The 16122-nt window shown below is 41.2% G+C and overlaps 2 protein-coding genes across 2 annotated transcripts; one reads left to right on the top strand and one right to left on the bottom strand.

Annotated features, from left to right (window-relative positions):
- Positions 1 to 5773: 5773 nt before the first annotated feature.
- LOC115687485 (alkaline/neutral invertase C, mitochondrial) lies at positions 5774 to 9777 on the top strand. Its single transcript, XM_030613074.2, has 6 exons — positions 5774 to 6873; positions 7407 to 7572; positions 7757 to 7968; positions 8277 to 8770; positions 8895 to 8943; positions 9071 to 9777. The coding sequence occupies exons 1-6, from the start codon at positions 6106 to 6108 to the stop codon at positions 9395 to 9397; spliced, it is 2016 nt and encodes a 671-aa protein (XP_030468934.1). The 5' UTR covers positions 5774 to 6105; the 3' UTR covers positions 9398 to 9777.
- A 312-nt stretch (positions 9778 to 10089) lies between these two features.
- LOC115687486 (gibberellin 2-beta-dioxygenase 2-like) lies at positions 10090 to 15523 on the bottom strand. The gene is made up of 3 exons (XM_030613075.2): positions 15072 to 15523; positions 12173 to 12509; positions 10090 to 10562 (listed from the first exon to the last, which is right to left on the bottom strand). The coding sequence occupies exons 1-3, from the start codon at positions 15455 to 15457 to the stop codon at positions 10302 to 10304; spliced, it is 984 nt and encodes a 327-aa protein (XP_030468935.1). The 5' UTR covers positions 15458 to 15523; the 3' UTR covers positions 10090 to 10301.
- Positions 15524 to 16122: the final 599 nt, after the last annotated feature.

Below are 16122 nucleotides of genomic sequence, written 5' to 3' on the forward strand. Positions count from 1 at the left end.
ATCAAATAAATATTCTCAACCTCGATCGGATCTAAACGTTTTTATTTTCTTATCTAATTGATTTTCTACCAAGTTCATAAATTTCTTGAAGCAACTTAATGCCTCAGATTTATGAGAAATCAAATAGACATATCCAAATTGAGTACAATCATCAATGAATGTGATGAAATACACAGCCCCATGCCTTGCTCTTACATTCATTAGACCACAGATGTCAGAATGGATTAGTTGCAAAGGAAACTCAGCTCTTGTACCCTTTCCGAATGGTTTCCTTGTTGTTTTCCCCGCCAGGCAATGCTTGCAAATAGGCAAATCAACTTTTTCAATATTGCCTAATAAGCCCTCTTTGGCTAATCTTTGCATTCGTTGTTGGCCAATATGACCAAGTTTAGCATGCCACACATTCACATCATTTTCATAGGAGTTGGAAGATGTAAATAGGGAATAACAAACGTTAACATTACCACAGTCAACATCTAGTACAATAAAACCATTCAAAAAGTATCCACAACCATAGTAATTCGTATTCAGATACAAATCAACACCACTATTATGAAAGTTTAAATTAAAACCAAGTTTAACCAACACTAACACAGACACTAAATTCCGACGAATCTCCGAAGCATATAATTCGTCATGTAGGAACAATGTGCGTCCACCACGCATCATCAACTGGCAGATGTCAATTCCTTTAACTTCAGCTTTAGAGTTGTTCCCTACATAGATCCATTTCGTTCCAGTCGGAACCCGTCGGAACTCCACGAAGGCATCTCTATCCTTCGCTACATGGTCTGTTGTTCCCGAATCTACAGTCCACAAAGGATTTGACTCAGTTAAAAATACAAAACTTGACACATAGGCAAAGTTCTCAAGAATGCAAGGGGAGTTTACCTTCTTTGGCTCGTCGCAATCGCGAGCGAAGTGGCCCTTCTTGCTACAGTTGTAGCATTTCACCCTCGACATCTTCTTAATAAAAGAACGCTTTCCTTTGTCTTGTTGATTAAATTTTGGTTTCTTACCCAAAGAACTTGCTCCCTTGCCTTTCCACTTCATGAACCTTTCGACGCGCTTGCGCTTGGAGCTCAAAGCCCCATGTGAGCTAGAACCAACATAATAGATGTCGGTTTCTGGTTTCGCCGCTAGGAGGCGATCCTCTTCTAACTCAAGATGGCGCATGGCATCTTCAAAGGTCTTGATATTCTCATTATGGGTCAGATGCACCTTCATGCGCTCCCAGCTTTGAGACAAGGAACGGATCACTGCTTGCACTTGCTGTTCATCAGTCAGAATGTGTCCAGCATCCTTCAGCTCAACGATCATGTTCGACATCTTTCTCAGGTGTTGTTTCATGGACTGACCATGAGGCTTCTTATACGAGTCAAACCTTATAGTGAGCTGTCTCAGCTTGGTCACCGACGTATGACCAAATCTCGCTGCTAATGCTTCCTACATTTCCTTGGCATTCTCAAAACGCCTGAACTCTCGAATGATATCATTCTCCATGCTACTCAGCAACGTGATGCGAGCAAGCGAGTTCTTCCTCTTCCATACAGCAAATGCATCTCTGTCTCTCTTATGCTGTGCAGTGTTCCCATCCTCAGGTTCTTCCATAAGTTGGTTAAGAGCTTCTAGTGCTTCTTGTTCTTCTAGCACATATTGGATTTTCATGTTCCATATTTCATAATTCTCGCCGTTCAATGTTTCTCCTTTGTTCAACTCAGCTACTATGTTCTTAGTTGCTGAAGCCATTGAATCTGAACATATCAGACAGACATGCACGAATTATTAATGCCACTTATTTATGCATCAATTTTACACAAACTGATTATATTAATGAATAATTTCACTTAGGTTTTAGATTCGAAAGTTCACTATGTTCCCAATCATCGTCTAAAATCCTAATGTGAAAATATCGTTAATATAATCATTAAGGTAAAATTATGTTCTTTGAAGTTACTAAAACTTTTAGAACTCCCACTCAACCAGATAATACTAATAAGACAGATATCATAATAGAATAGTACCATAAACTATTCACAATAAAAAAAATATCCATCAACATTCATTCACTAAGTACTATTTACATAAGGAACAAATCTAGCATAGAAAAGAAACATGAACACCAACAGTACTATCCACCTAAGATATCTAAAACCGAACTAAAATAAAATAAAATCAATGCCTTATCAATTTCCTATACACAGGGAAAGATTCATCAAAGTTCTTAGAAAAATCAATCTTCTTCTTTGGCAACCAAGAAAAGACTGTCGGGTATCCCTTAGGCTTTCTCCATGGCGCATTCATTCTTCGCCAAGTTGTATTCATCCCTAGGGTCGAAATCTTTGTTGCCTCAATCCTATAATATTCTCTTACAAAATCCATTGCAAGCTTTTTGTAGGCTGGGACCACGTTGACCTTCCATAGTTGATGCAACACCTTTTTCCATTCAGATGGAAGAGTGTTGATCAAAACATTCATCTTCTCAAAGTCCGGCATACAATAACCGTTCCAAATGATTTTCTGTATCATCTCATTGACCTTGACCACGTGATCCTCCAAATTACCATTTTCCCATCGATAGTTATCTAATTCAGCTCTCAACTCTGCAAGTTTTGCCTTCTGTTCAGGCGTCCTAGCCGTAATGGGGGTTTGACATCTTCGTACCATTGTTCTTGCAACAAATGCAGAAAAACTCAAAGGATTACTTTTTAATCCATGATACAATATTGCAAGAAACACATTCTGCCCCCTTTCAGCACCAATTTTTTTTTTTTTCGGTGGTCAATGCCGGTCAACGGTGGTCAACGGTCAACGAATGACCGGGTCAGGTCAACGGGTCAACAAGGTCGGGTCATGGGTCAGCAACCGGGTCGGATCGGACCAAACCGATCATATTTGGCCTACCGGGCCGGGCCTTTCGCCCAGAAAAAATATATATAACCGGCACTGACGTCAGCCACGCCCACACGCGCAAGCATGGCGCGTGCAGCGCACGTGTGCGGCGGTAACCGATGCGCACGTGCGACTCACGTGCCGGCGTAGCCGCCGCTTGCGGCGGCGCGTGGAGGCGCGTCCGGCCTCCCCCGGCGGCGTTCCACCCGTCATTTTGCTCGTCTCAACGAGCACTACGACCCTATGCCTTCAAAAATAAAATTTATCACACGGAATTTCGAGAAACGATCCCGAACAGTACAGTTGGGTGTCGGTTTTCATACCCGAGCGTTCGTCAGCGCCGTTTCACGAATTCCGGCCATCAATCCGTGTAATAAGCATATTAAACAATCAGGAAACAAGAACACATGCTCTGATACCAATGTTGAGAAACACAATCTCGAAAACACATTCTAAAACGCGGAAAACGTACCCATTCTATACTTGAATCACCGATCGGACAAAGCATATTACGTAAACGAACATACCTCTTTGCCACAGATTAAATGCCCCTACTGCAGAGAGAGATAGCTATCCTTCTTCACTTTTAGTTTCAAGTGAGTGAGAGTTTTTACTTCTGGACTATGAAATAAATTCATACACACTTCAGAACCTACGTGAGTTTTTCTCATCTCACTTTTGTTCCCACAAAATAACTGACATTTGCAGTTATTTCTTTCATGGGCTCTTTTAAGGTTTATGGGCTGGGTTTGGCCCAACATGGGCGGCCCATTTATTTACTAAAACCCATCAGTTTGTTTTATATTTTTGATAATCGTTAGTAAAATTCAATATCCTTACTTAAGTTAGAGTCCAATTAGCCGTTAAGGGTAACAAAAATAAAAATCTACAACAAATTTCTATAAAAAAAAACAAAAACAACACCTAAATTTGTGATTTGTGTTTCGAAGCGCACGCGTACCACGTGCACGTTTGCAAGAGAGAAGTGAATGTAATGCATGGAGAAAAGCCTAAAAAGAAAAACGTGGAGATTGTCGGAAAGTGATGGATATGTAACTCGCGTTTATTTACAATAATAACCTTACTCAAAAGCTAAAATGATCTATTAGGAAAATGAATGGTTTAGAAAAAAAATTTCTTAAAAATGATTTCTTGTTTCGCTTACAAAAATGATTAAAAGAAAAATATTTCCATCATCCTTAAAAATATTTAAATATAAATTATTATAAAAAATGAAAACACCAATGATCAATTATTTCAAACGATATAAGTAATTATTTTTAAATTATATTTTCTATCGCGAAACAAATGATGCCTTAAACGGATTGAAGCACTCCTTGCGAATACGGGCATGAGACGGACATCTGGTCGAAAAATTTCCCCAACTTCTTTTTTTTTGTTGTTCGGAAATTCCCTCGACTTGACGCGCTAAATAATATCGTGATATTTTCTGAGGTAAGATACGTCTCCTTCCCCAGAAACTTTCCACCTTATGCCCGGACCAATTGGAGACAGCCACGTGTGTCAGTACGCTGGGTCATACGTAGCTTATACGGTGGGTTTCCAGGAGAGATGGCCCGTTTAGCGTTTACTATTCCAAAGGATTGAGAAAATAAGACACAAAATTAAAATTAAAATTAAAATTAAAAACAGAGCTTTCTCGATTTGCGCACATGTTTTTTTTAGGGACAGAAACCGAGAAACGACCGACCCACATCATCCGTTCAAAAGACAAGGAGCCCTCGGAATTGACGATTCTGACCTTCTCTCTTGTCCCTCGCGCGTGTGGTCCCCCCCTTCCGAGTTGAACTCCCCAAATTGCCCCTTCGACGACCGATAAGATTGGTGACGTGTACCCCCAAAAAGTCGGACCACAAAAAAAGGTACGAAACGTAAAGATATTTGCTCGTAGGAAAAACACGGAGAGATTGCGTACGATAACAAGATGATCCGACCGGCGACCAAAAATGTCCGGCGAAGAACGGTTCGTACCAGTACCTTATGCGACGACGGTAGTCGTATCAGCGGGTTTCTATTGAATAGTTAATGACGCGCAAATATTCAAATTTCAACTATTAATTATCGAGTATCTTTTTTTGCTTTCGTTTCCATCTGTTAATTAATTGTCGACGTCGATACTTGAACAACTTTGATTTTTATGAAGCAAGATTTTATCGTAGTCTTGCTTGATCCTCCATGTTGAATTTTGTCGGACGTTGTAACATGCGTGAAGCAACCAAATTCTTTTTTCACTCCCGAAATACCATGGGGTTTTAATGTGTGATTTTATGCAAACGCGATTTCAAGAGAACAATTCGCAAGACAGTAAATTTTGTAAATTCCTAGTTTCGTGGTCAAATGGTTTATCGTCAATCTTACCGGCGAAAGTACACACGCCGTCTGTGTATACGAGGAAGCGACATTTCAAAAAAATCCTATTGAGATTTATTCGTATCAAAGAAAATACTTTTAAAATATGCGACGAAAAGTAAAAGTTGTACGCGCGTGGACAAGAAGAGAAAATCGTTTTTGAGATTTGAACTTTTCTTGGAAGGTTGTTGTGGCAATACGGAAGGTATAAGCTCCTAGAATAGAAAATTACGGGACATAAAATGGAATTATCAATTGACGCATTTGCCCGTGATGTCCCGTGCATCGCCCGCCTCTCCAGCACTTCCCCGAGCGGGGCCGGAACAGTAATTTCACCACCAACCTTTGAAAAACACCTTACACGTGCGGGGCCGAAAAGAAGGGCCAAGGAAGTAATTTCGACGTGCTTCCGAATAAAAAAATTCCAAGAAAAATCCCAACCTTCACCGTCAACGAACTTTCCTCTCTCCCCTTCTTCTTCTATAAATGCGCCAACTCGAACCCCTCCCTCGAAATCTACCAATCTTCAAATCCAACACATTCGTTCAACGCCCTCTGTTTGCTAGAAACTGTAAGTCACGAATCAGTTCTAGTTCTTCTTCTTCTTCCTCTTTTCTTCTGTAATTCTTAAGTTATACTGTTCTTCTTTTGTGGTGCCCAATTGGTCCATACTTGTTGTCACTGTAGATCTTCAAAGTCTCCAATTGTTATAGCCGCTGTATATCTCTCTGTTCATCTAGCTTTTCTAGAGATTTAGCAGAGCTTTGTATTGGGTGTTGTTCAGAATCACCCCCTGGTTATAGTTAGTCTTTTAAGTATACATCAGGTGGTATATAGAACAGGATGAGCACCAGCAGTTCCATTGGGATCTCTGCTGTGAAGCCCTGCTGTAGAATCCTGATCAGGTACAGATCCTCCTCGATCTTCGGGGTCTCGGCCACGAAGTCGAACAGCCCGTGTCTCAACAATTCGTCGAAATCACGCTTCAAGCACGCGTTTCGCCGCGGCTATGGTAAGCCCCGGTTTTCGGGTCATCTGTGTGCGGTGGATCCGGATCGGAGAGCCTTTTGTATCTCCGATTCGAGCTGGGGCCAGTCTAGGGTGGGTAGCTGTCGGGTAAATGGTAGGAGGGGTCTTTTAGTAATACCCCGCGTAGCGTCTGATTTTAGGAACCATTCGACATCAATCGAAGCTCATGTAAATCAGAAGAGCTTCGAGAGTATATACATTCAAGGTGGGTTGAATGTGAAGCCTCTCGTGATTGAGAGAATTGAGACGGATCATGGCATCGCGAAGGAAGAAGATCGCGATAGGATAGAGGCTGATGGTTCTACTGTAAATATAGATAGTTTGAAAGGGTTGCAAGAGAAGACGGTTGAGAGAGAAGTGTCTGAGATAGAAAAGGAGGCGTGGAAGTTGCTCCGGAGTGCCGTAGTGAACTATTGTGGGAACCCTGTAGGTACGGTCGCGGCTAACGATCTCTTGGACAAGCAAGCTCTCAACTATGATCAGGTCTTCATCCGTGATTTTGTCCCCTCTGCGCTGGCATTTTTGCTTAATGGAGAAGGAGAGATTGTCAAGAACTTTCTGCTTCACACCTTGCAATTGCAGGTACCGTTATGTCTGCAGTAGCTTGTACTTCTTTGGCATTTCTTATTGCAATTTTTGTGTGTGAAATTCTAAATGTTTTTTTTTTTTTCGTTCCACATTATAGAAGCGAGAAAACTAGTTTTTTTATCTCCTGCTGAATCTATGATATGCAGGACCGATACATGTCCATCTGAGGCATGAAAGTATATGCAGGCTGGTTTTGGTTGCTCTTAAGAGCATGCCCATTCACTCTGTTCAAGAACCCAAAATTATAAAGTGTAAAGAAACCGACACAATATATTTGATAACCATGTTTAATACATGTTAAATAGCCACTTGAGCCGCTTAATTAACTCAAATTCTGATTTACGCATAATTTTACCCCTGGTTAGGTAATATATGGAAGAGTATACTAGATTGTCCAGCAAGAAAGTGATTTATAATACTAGATTGCCATAGAGGACTTGTGCTCTCTCGCAGAGTATTTGTCCCCTCTTCTTTCCTTCCTGGGTTTAATTCTCTCTCTCTCTCTCTCTCTCTCTCTCTAATGTTAGAGTTGGGAGAAGACAGTTGACTGCTATAGTCCTGGCCAAGGGTTGATGCCAGCTAGTTTCAAAGTCCGTAGTGTACCTCTTGAAGGAAGTGATGGAGCATCTGAGGAAGTTCTAGATCCAGATTTTGGGGAATCAGCCATTGGCCGTGTTGCTCCAGTTGATTCTGGTATCAGACTTTCTGTTTATCCATCTATATCGATAGATTCATTCGAAACATTAGAAGATTTGTTGCTAATGATTTTGTGAGATGAGTTTGTGGGGTTGCTGAGTTGAATTACAAGATAATTCCATTTTATTGACATGGTTGGCATGATTAATCTGAACCATATGTGACTATATTCGGCTGGCAGGGTTATGGTGGATTATACTGCTGAGAGCTTACGGAAAGATCACTGGTGACTATGCTTTGCAAGAGAGAGTAGAAGTTCAGACAGGCATAAGACTGATCCTTAACTTGTGTCTAACTGATGGTTTCGACATGTTTCCTACATTGCTGGTCACCGATGGTTCCTGCATGATCGATAGGAGGATGGGAATCCATGGACACCCCCTTGAAATTCAAGTAAGATGAAATGTCCCGAATGTTTTTATTACATTAGTGATTATGTGCTCATTTTCTTGCTTTAGAGCAGACAGTTTTAAAAGCGTCCGATATCTCCTTATGTGTAATGACCAAATATGACCTGATTCTCTAAAGTCTTGTGTCACAATTTTTTTGGCATGTACGCTCAGTACCCATGATTGTGGCATGAGGTAGCTACAATGATACAACTGTTTTAGGGCCAGCATTTGATCTTTATTTTCTTAACCTTCTGTTCATCAGCCTTTCCCGTCTCTATACAACATTAGCTGATTGAATCTGATATGCAGGCATTGTTTTACTCGGCTTTACGTTGTTCTAGAGAAATTCTCATTGTCAATGATGGAACTAAGAAGTTGGTGGCTGCCATAAACAACCGACTCAGCGCACTCTCATTCCACATAAGAGAATATTATTGGGTGGACATGAAGAAGATCAATGAGATATACCGATATAATACAGAGGAGTATTCCACAGAAGCCATAAATAAGTTCAATATCTACCCGGATCAGATCCCGTCTTGGCTGGTCGACTGGATTCCGGAGACGGGTGGTTATCTCATTGGCAATTTACAGCCTGCTCATATGGATTTTAGGTTCTTCACACTTGGAAATCTGTGGGCCATCATTTCCTCGTTGGGTACCCAGAAGCAGAACGAGGGTATTTTGAACTTAATTGAAGCCAAATGGGATGATCTTGTGGCTCATATGCCTCTAAAGATTTGTTACCCCGCCTTGGAGTCTGAAGAGTGGCGTATAATTACTGGAAGCGATCCCAAGAACACGTAAGGCTCTTTCAGTATTCCATTTCGTGTCTAATACTCTCTTCAATAGCTTTATTTGACATTTTTCGCCAATCAGTCCGTGTCCAATGTATAACTGATGCTGATTCCCACCATTTGCTTGCAGCCCATGGTCGTACCACAACGGCGGATCTTGGCCAACACTTCTATGGCAGGTAAATTTTCTTTTGCAGTTCGAGGGGAAAAAAGGGCATATTTCTTTCAATCTAAGGGAAGAACATAAGATCGCTCTGTAATTAATTAAGATGGCTATGTATATATCATTACTGCTTGTTATTTCAGTTCACATTGGCCTGCATCAAGATGGGAAAGCCGGGATTAGCAAAGAAGGCGGTCGATTTGGCTGAGAAAAGGCTTTCTGCAGATGATTGGCCTGAATATTACGACACGAGGAGCGGGAGATTCATCGGCAAGCAATCGAGGCTATTCCAAACATGGACGATTGCCGGTTTTCTAACCTCGAAAATGCTACTTGAGAAGCCGGAGTTGGCTTCCATGTTGTTTTGGGAAGAAGATTACGAGCTTCTGGAGATATGTGTTTGTTCACTCGGTAAATCTGGGCGAAAGAAGTGTTCGCGGCTCAACTCTAGACCTCAGTCTTTAACTTGATGCAGTGTTCTTTTATCGAATAATAAGGACAACAGAAGGCGCCTCCGGCTTGATAACATAATTACAATCAAGCGACCTGCATTTTCCGAACGAACATGGATGTCATGTCACTCGAAATGGGTAGGGAAGTATCAGAATGAAGCTGACATTTCCTCTGTTTGTTCTAACCAACATTGCTGTAGAGCATTTACTTGTATGGCTAATTGAACCGTTGTGAAGCAATTGTCTCTGTAGTTCAGAAGGAGTTATCAGTCATAGGTGGCTGTATTTTCACAAGCGCCACCACATTTCTAAACCAGTGTAGAGTGCAGACACGTAATGATACCTTTAGAAAGTTCAATCCATATGCTTAAGCTAATGGGTATCATTCAAGTTGCAAAGTATATCTTCATTAGAACTTGGTAGAAACATCGGTACTTGAACAAACGCCATCTTGCATGATCTCGGCTGCATCGCGGGTCACATTTAATACTAGATCAACGTTAGCCACAGCACACCATTTTGCATGGTTTCAGCTGCATCGCAGGTCACGTTTAATGCTAAATAAACGTCAGCCACAGCTCTTTTATATCGACTTTGAAAAATCGGTGCGAAGGGCACCCTAGTGTTCGTGACCTTTCTCAATTTGCCTCATGCGATAGATACAAACACGAAGGGAGATAAATCAGTTGATAGATAAAAGCCCCCAAATATAACATTTATCGCCTAAGATACCTTTCATTCGCCCTTACTTACACCAATCCAGACACTAACACCGGGAAGCTTCTCTTGCTGCTAACAGAGAGGAAGGGGACAAGAACCCGCACACCCAAAATTCACTTCACGACAGACCCAACAACAAAAGAGAGAAAAAAAGCAAAAACGAGAAGACCATCTTCTCCTCCTCCTCCTTTTCACCTGCTCGCTAATCGATGCCGTCTTCTTTGCTAGCTCTGAAGAGGTCGAGCCGCGTGTCCCCGAGCCTGAGGGAGTAGACGGCCTTCTTGTACTCGGCCCAGGTGAAGGGCTTGTAGAGGCAGGGCCTTCGAGGAGCTACCAGTTCCAGCTGGGGAGCGATCCGTGCATGGAGCGGAGGCGCCCCGAAGAACGCCATGGACGTTCTTGGCTTGAACGGGTTGGTCAGTGCTCTGTGCCTCACGCTCAAGAACCTCCCGTTCGTCATAGCCTGCAACAAGTCAAGTAAGAGTAAACACAAAAAGAAGCTAAGTCAAGAAATAGAGACATTTCATCTATAAACCAAGCCAAAATCTAATATATATATATATATATATATATATATATATATATATATATATATATATTTATACGTACACACACACATGCAAAATTTTAAAAATTATCAAAAAGCTTGAATGAAAGGTTCAAGATCTTAATTTTGAAGTAAAAAATATTGGGGGTCGAAATGTGTGCGCCGCAAATCAAAAGTGAAAACCACTCCCGGAAATCTTTCAAAAGTTCAATCTAATTTGTTCTCATAGTGGATCGTGGTCTGTTAGATCGATAATGATGCGCGCTAGAGGATATATTGATGTTTGGGCGTCCGGGCCAATAGTTAAACCTAAGAATGCAATAGTTAAAGAATGCAAATTGGGCATCTACCAAAGGACATAACTCCTGCTAAAAATGATTTTTGTTCCTGCAAGATTTCTTGAAACGTTTAGATGAGCAAGTCCAATGTCAGTTTCACCATGTTCCTAGACAAGCTAAGCTATCCTTTTACCTAATCATAAACTCCCAATCCCAAAGGTTAATACTACAAGAAAGTGAATTACTAAATCAAATTACGACATTAAGTTATACATCAATGGCGCGATCCAATTAATAACTCCATACGTCTTTTCAATTAAATATCTACGTATCAAAACAAAATATTCGACAAGACGAGCCATGCGTCTACCACGGGTGTTGGTCGGAAATTGAAAAAAAATTAAAAATATGTTGCTGACCCAACTTGAAAATTCCGCAGATGGGTGTTGGTCGAATAATTGGTCACGAAATGCTTTCTCTGACAGTTTTATCAAAAAGGGTAAGTTACCATGAGCAAAGAACCAAAGGGGTGACTCAAAACAGAACATCTTCCTAGGAAGTTGCTCCTCACACAGTGCCAACCATAAATGGCAAGTCCCTTCGACACACCTTTTTTCAAGTTTCTCCCCCCAATATTTCTAGTAATTTTTCACAAAAGTCCTCGTAATTAATAAAAAAGACCCATGTACTTTCTCTTTTGTGACAGGATGGACCCCCACATGGCAAGGCTCTGAGATTCATTCTGCAGTGATTCTGATTCTCTCCTCTTCCCTACCTCCCATCAATCAATCAAATTGAGTTGAAGCCCCCCCTTTCTTCTTCCCTTCCTTCGTTTTTCTTTATTGAGAATTATACAAAAGCATCCTTACAAAATTTTCTGAGGCTCGTTGATCAATACTTTGAAGATGTAATTGTTGATTATTCCATTTAGATTTCTATTAAATGTACGACGAGGTGACCCATTATAAGCGGGTAAATCCCGACGACGTGAAAAATTGACCTCTTCATCGTTCTTTAAGCAAGATGGAAACTCTAAATCCCGATATAACAGATCAAATATGAAATTTATTTAGTTTAGATGGTGTTTTTTTATTTTTTTGGGTCGACAGTTTAGATGGTGTTGAAAATTGGGTTTTTTGCTATTTTTAGGGATCATGATATTTGAGTTACTTGTCCACAAATTCTTTAATTCCTTGAATTAGACTTTCGCAGGATGATATTCAAAAAAAGAGAGATATAAGGAGAGACCTGCAAAACATCACCCACGTTGATCCAGAAAGCCGCGGGGTCAGGGGGCACCGGGGTCCACACCCCGTCCTCAAGGGAGATCTGGAGGCCGCCCACGTCGGTGGATCTGAGGACGGTCAGGATCTGAGGGTCGGAGTGCTCCCCAAACCCGACCTCGCCGTGGAGGACGGCGCCGGACCGGGGGTAGTGGTTGATCCTGAAGACCGAGTCGCTGTCGGGGGCCCGGACGAGCCTGCTGAAGACGGACGTGTCCGGGGCCCGCAGGCCCTCCGCCATCAGATCCAATATGTGACAGGCCAGGCCCCTAACCGCTTCTATGTAACCATTCACAGCAGCGCTGTCACCAAAAGGGAAGAAAGGGAAAAAAATTGAGAGGAAAGTACAACAAATTCATCAGAAAGTTGATAAGTTGAACTCTCTCAATGGATGTGTCTCTGACATTGACCACAGCTCTACATAAAAAAATTTAATAATAAAATTATCAGCTTATGTGCTATTTTAAAAAAATTAAAAAAGAGCTAACAATTCGGGTGGAAATTTGCCAATTTTGTGAAGAAAAAGAGTGGGAAATTTGAGCATTAGGCATTTTCCATCCCAAATGTTAGAGAACCTTCTATTTTCAAATCTAATAAAAAATATATAGAACCTTCTAAAATACACATATGCCGACATTGGAACGAGCCGCGTGATTTTCTTTTATAACTAAGGTAAAATATTATTTTAAATGCCTGATTTTTTATTCCCTTTTTTTTAAAAAAAAAATCTCCTCTTTTTGGGGGTTGCTTCATTTGGTTGGAAAAGTGACCAATGCTTTACTCTATTTTCTCAAGGGAAGGAGGGGGGTTTTCAGTTTCCTGTCACTTCTACACTATTTATTATTTATTTATTTATTGGTCTCCTATTTTTTTATCTAATTTTTGGGTATGAAATTTCATCTGGGGGTGGTGATGTGATTGGTCTTTGGTCGAAAGGTCATTCGCTCCCATTCTCTTTTTCTTGCAGCAGGAGGCGGGGCCACTTCATGTTCATTGCACCACGTCACTCCTCGTCCTCGAACCACTAGTTCTTTTTCTATTTTTCCCCTCACATTATTCTTGCAAAATTTCCCTAATTTTGAAGCCTTTCTTTTCAAAAAAAAAAATTTATAATTTGGGCACCTTACTAATTGCTGTATCCAGACTGGAGGGAGAGTGGCCTATGTCCTCTCTCTCTCTTCCTTCTGAAATTGGACATGAAGATGTCTAGTTGAACACTTTAGAAATACATACATGGGAGCGGTCGGTCGTCGCATAGCGATGCATTTAGTTCGGTGCAGTGTAAGAGAATTATTCTAATTTTCGAGTTTAATGCGATTTCAGATGTTTAAATTAGTACTTAAAAGATTCGAGATATCGGGAGACGGGGTGTTCCTTGAAAGTCAACTGTGAGTGTTAAACAAAGACACTAGTGGTAAATGTTTTAAACGAAAAGAAGCAAGTAGAGTCTTCAAACAAACGGATGTTGAGAATTCCAATGATGAATTAATCTAATTAGATTCTTGCGATTAAGGTGGAACCTACCTAAAGAACTTCTCTTCAAACGTCAACTCTGACAGCTTGTCCCATCTTCTAGGAGAACTGCTAAAGCTACCCAGGCTTATCCATGTCATCTAATTAGATCCTTGAGATAAACAAACTTTGTGCTCCCGTTAAATTGTGAAAATGCATGCTAGTGGTCTTCTCTAAGTAAAAAAGAAGCGGTTGTTCAAACAAAGGGTGTAATGCATCTGAACCAAACAATAAGCTCCAAAATTAAGTGGGAGATAATTTCGTCAAGCCAAGATTTATCTTAACCAAGATGGATTTTCTCATCGTAGAAAAAATGGCCGGTACGTTATATTCCACAAAAAACCGATGTTTTGAAAAGATATTTTCTCAATATGATTATGTTTATCGTTTAAAAAAACTAGTTGGCGAAAATTATCTTTTATTATCAAGAGCAATTTAAGCCGAAATATTTTCTTGGATAATGAAAACGAAAAGGGTTTTTGTTATTTCATTTTGGAAACATAAAACCAATCATTTTTTTAAAAGACATATAGTTTTCAACTTGTTGGCTTTGTGCGGAACAAACTCGCCGAACTTAGGGTTAGATGCTTTTTTTTTTCTTTTACTGTAACAAAATTATGGACCAATATGCAACTAATTCTTTCCTAATAGATTTGGCTTTGAACTTCGAGGACATGAGATCTTAAACACATCACACCGGTCATGGACTCCAGGTACGGACTGTGTCCCTTTGACTATTACTGTTTTCCCCAGCTGTGCCGTCAGTCTAAACTAAACTAAAGCTACCAACCCTCCAGCAAAAACCAGTCTCCAACCATTTTTACTGTGCATCAGGTCGATATTCATAGCCCTCCATTTGACCAGGCGATTGCATGCAGTTGCTTCAGAAGTTCAGATAGATCGTACAAGTTCTCCTAATCTTCAAAATCCCTCTCTCTCTCTCTACTCTCTCTCTCTAGCACATGGATCAGCGTGCATGGGAATGAAAGATTGCACCATCCTCGAGCAGGAATCTTGGACAAAACCACAGACCCACCCACGTAAAAACCCTTCTCTTTGCGTCGGCGTCGGTGACCAATCATCGACAGCATCGAGGCTAACCTAAGAAACAGATGATTTGAGCTAACTCGCGATTGTCGTAGAGTATTTAAACCGTTTGGCTTACTTCAATAGCTACTCGCGCGTTTACTTTATATAGATATCTGGTTTCAAGAACCAATGATCTTTGCAAACTGTTCAACGCGGCTCGAAAGAAAGAAAAGTAACGCACGCATGCACGCGATGACTAAAGAACAGATCATCGGTGGTACTAATCATTCGCTTTTGGAGCACAAAATATCCAGGAAACGTACCTGAATTGGGTGGGGTCGTCGGAGATGCTGGCGGACCTTCGCGACACGTAGGCGGGGTCGGACTCGAGGAGCAGGTACTCCACCTCCCCGACGTCGCCGTTGAACCCGATGCTCTTGCTGCCGTACCCGAACGGGTCGGCCGGCCCGGCGCGCCGCTTCTCGGAGGCGGGCCTCGCGAAGAAGCCGGCGCTTTCCTCCTCCATCCTCGACACCACCTCGGCGGGGACGCCGTGGTTGATCGCCTTGAAGAAGCCGTACCTCTCGCAGGCCTCCACGATGAGCCGCGGCGCCGCGGATCTCCCCGACGGCGAGAGGTCGACCGCCGGGAGCTCCGCGGCCTGGATGACCTTCTCGGTCCGTCTCGGGCTCGGGCTCGCCACCACCATCGCCGCTGGCTTTTCTGTTTTCTGTCTCTGTTCTTCTTTCCCTTTACACGGACATGAAAGAGAGAAGGAGAGAGAGGTGACGATGCATATATATAAAGGTGGTAGTGTATGGAGGGAGTTCTTTTCTTGTCTCGGCAAGTCGTCGATAACCTAGTGTTTGTCAAAAGAGAAACTTTTATAAAAGTACAATGCATATATTAAATTAAATCTTGACCGATAAAGATATAAATCTCGCGAGAGTTTCGCGCGAATCCCATCAAATCCGACGTGCCGAATTCACTTTAGCATGTATGATATGTTTGTCAATAATTTCTCCAATTAGCAGGAATTTATGGAGGAAGAGAGATAGGGTTAATACCATAAAAAATTCTTAAATTAATATATTTGTAATAAATTTATTCAAAATTAATTTTCTGACTATCAAAAATCCCAAACTGATATATTAATGATAAATTTACCCCAAGTTAATTTTTTGACTATCAAAAATTCCAAACAGGTATGCTTATGATAAATTTATCCTCTGTTAAATTAGATTAATATCACGAAAAACAACAAACTGATAAACCTGAAAAACCTCAAACTAATAAACCCGTTCACTGTCACGTGTCATCCAACTTAGCAATTTAACGGTAAAATTTAATGAAAACTAATGGAGGGTAAATTTA

This window comes from Syzygium oleosum, unplaced genomic scaffold (assembly GCF_021117445.2).
Source record: "Syzygium oleosum isolate NSW1041296 unplaced genomic scaffold, Sole_v2.1 Sole_v2.03, whole genome shotgun sequence".
NCBI lineage: Eukaryota > Viridiplantae > Streptophyta > Magnoliopsida > Myrtales > Myrtaceae > Syzygium > Syzygium oleosum.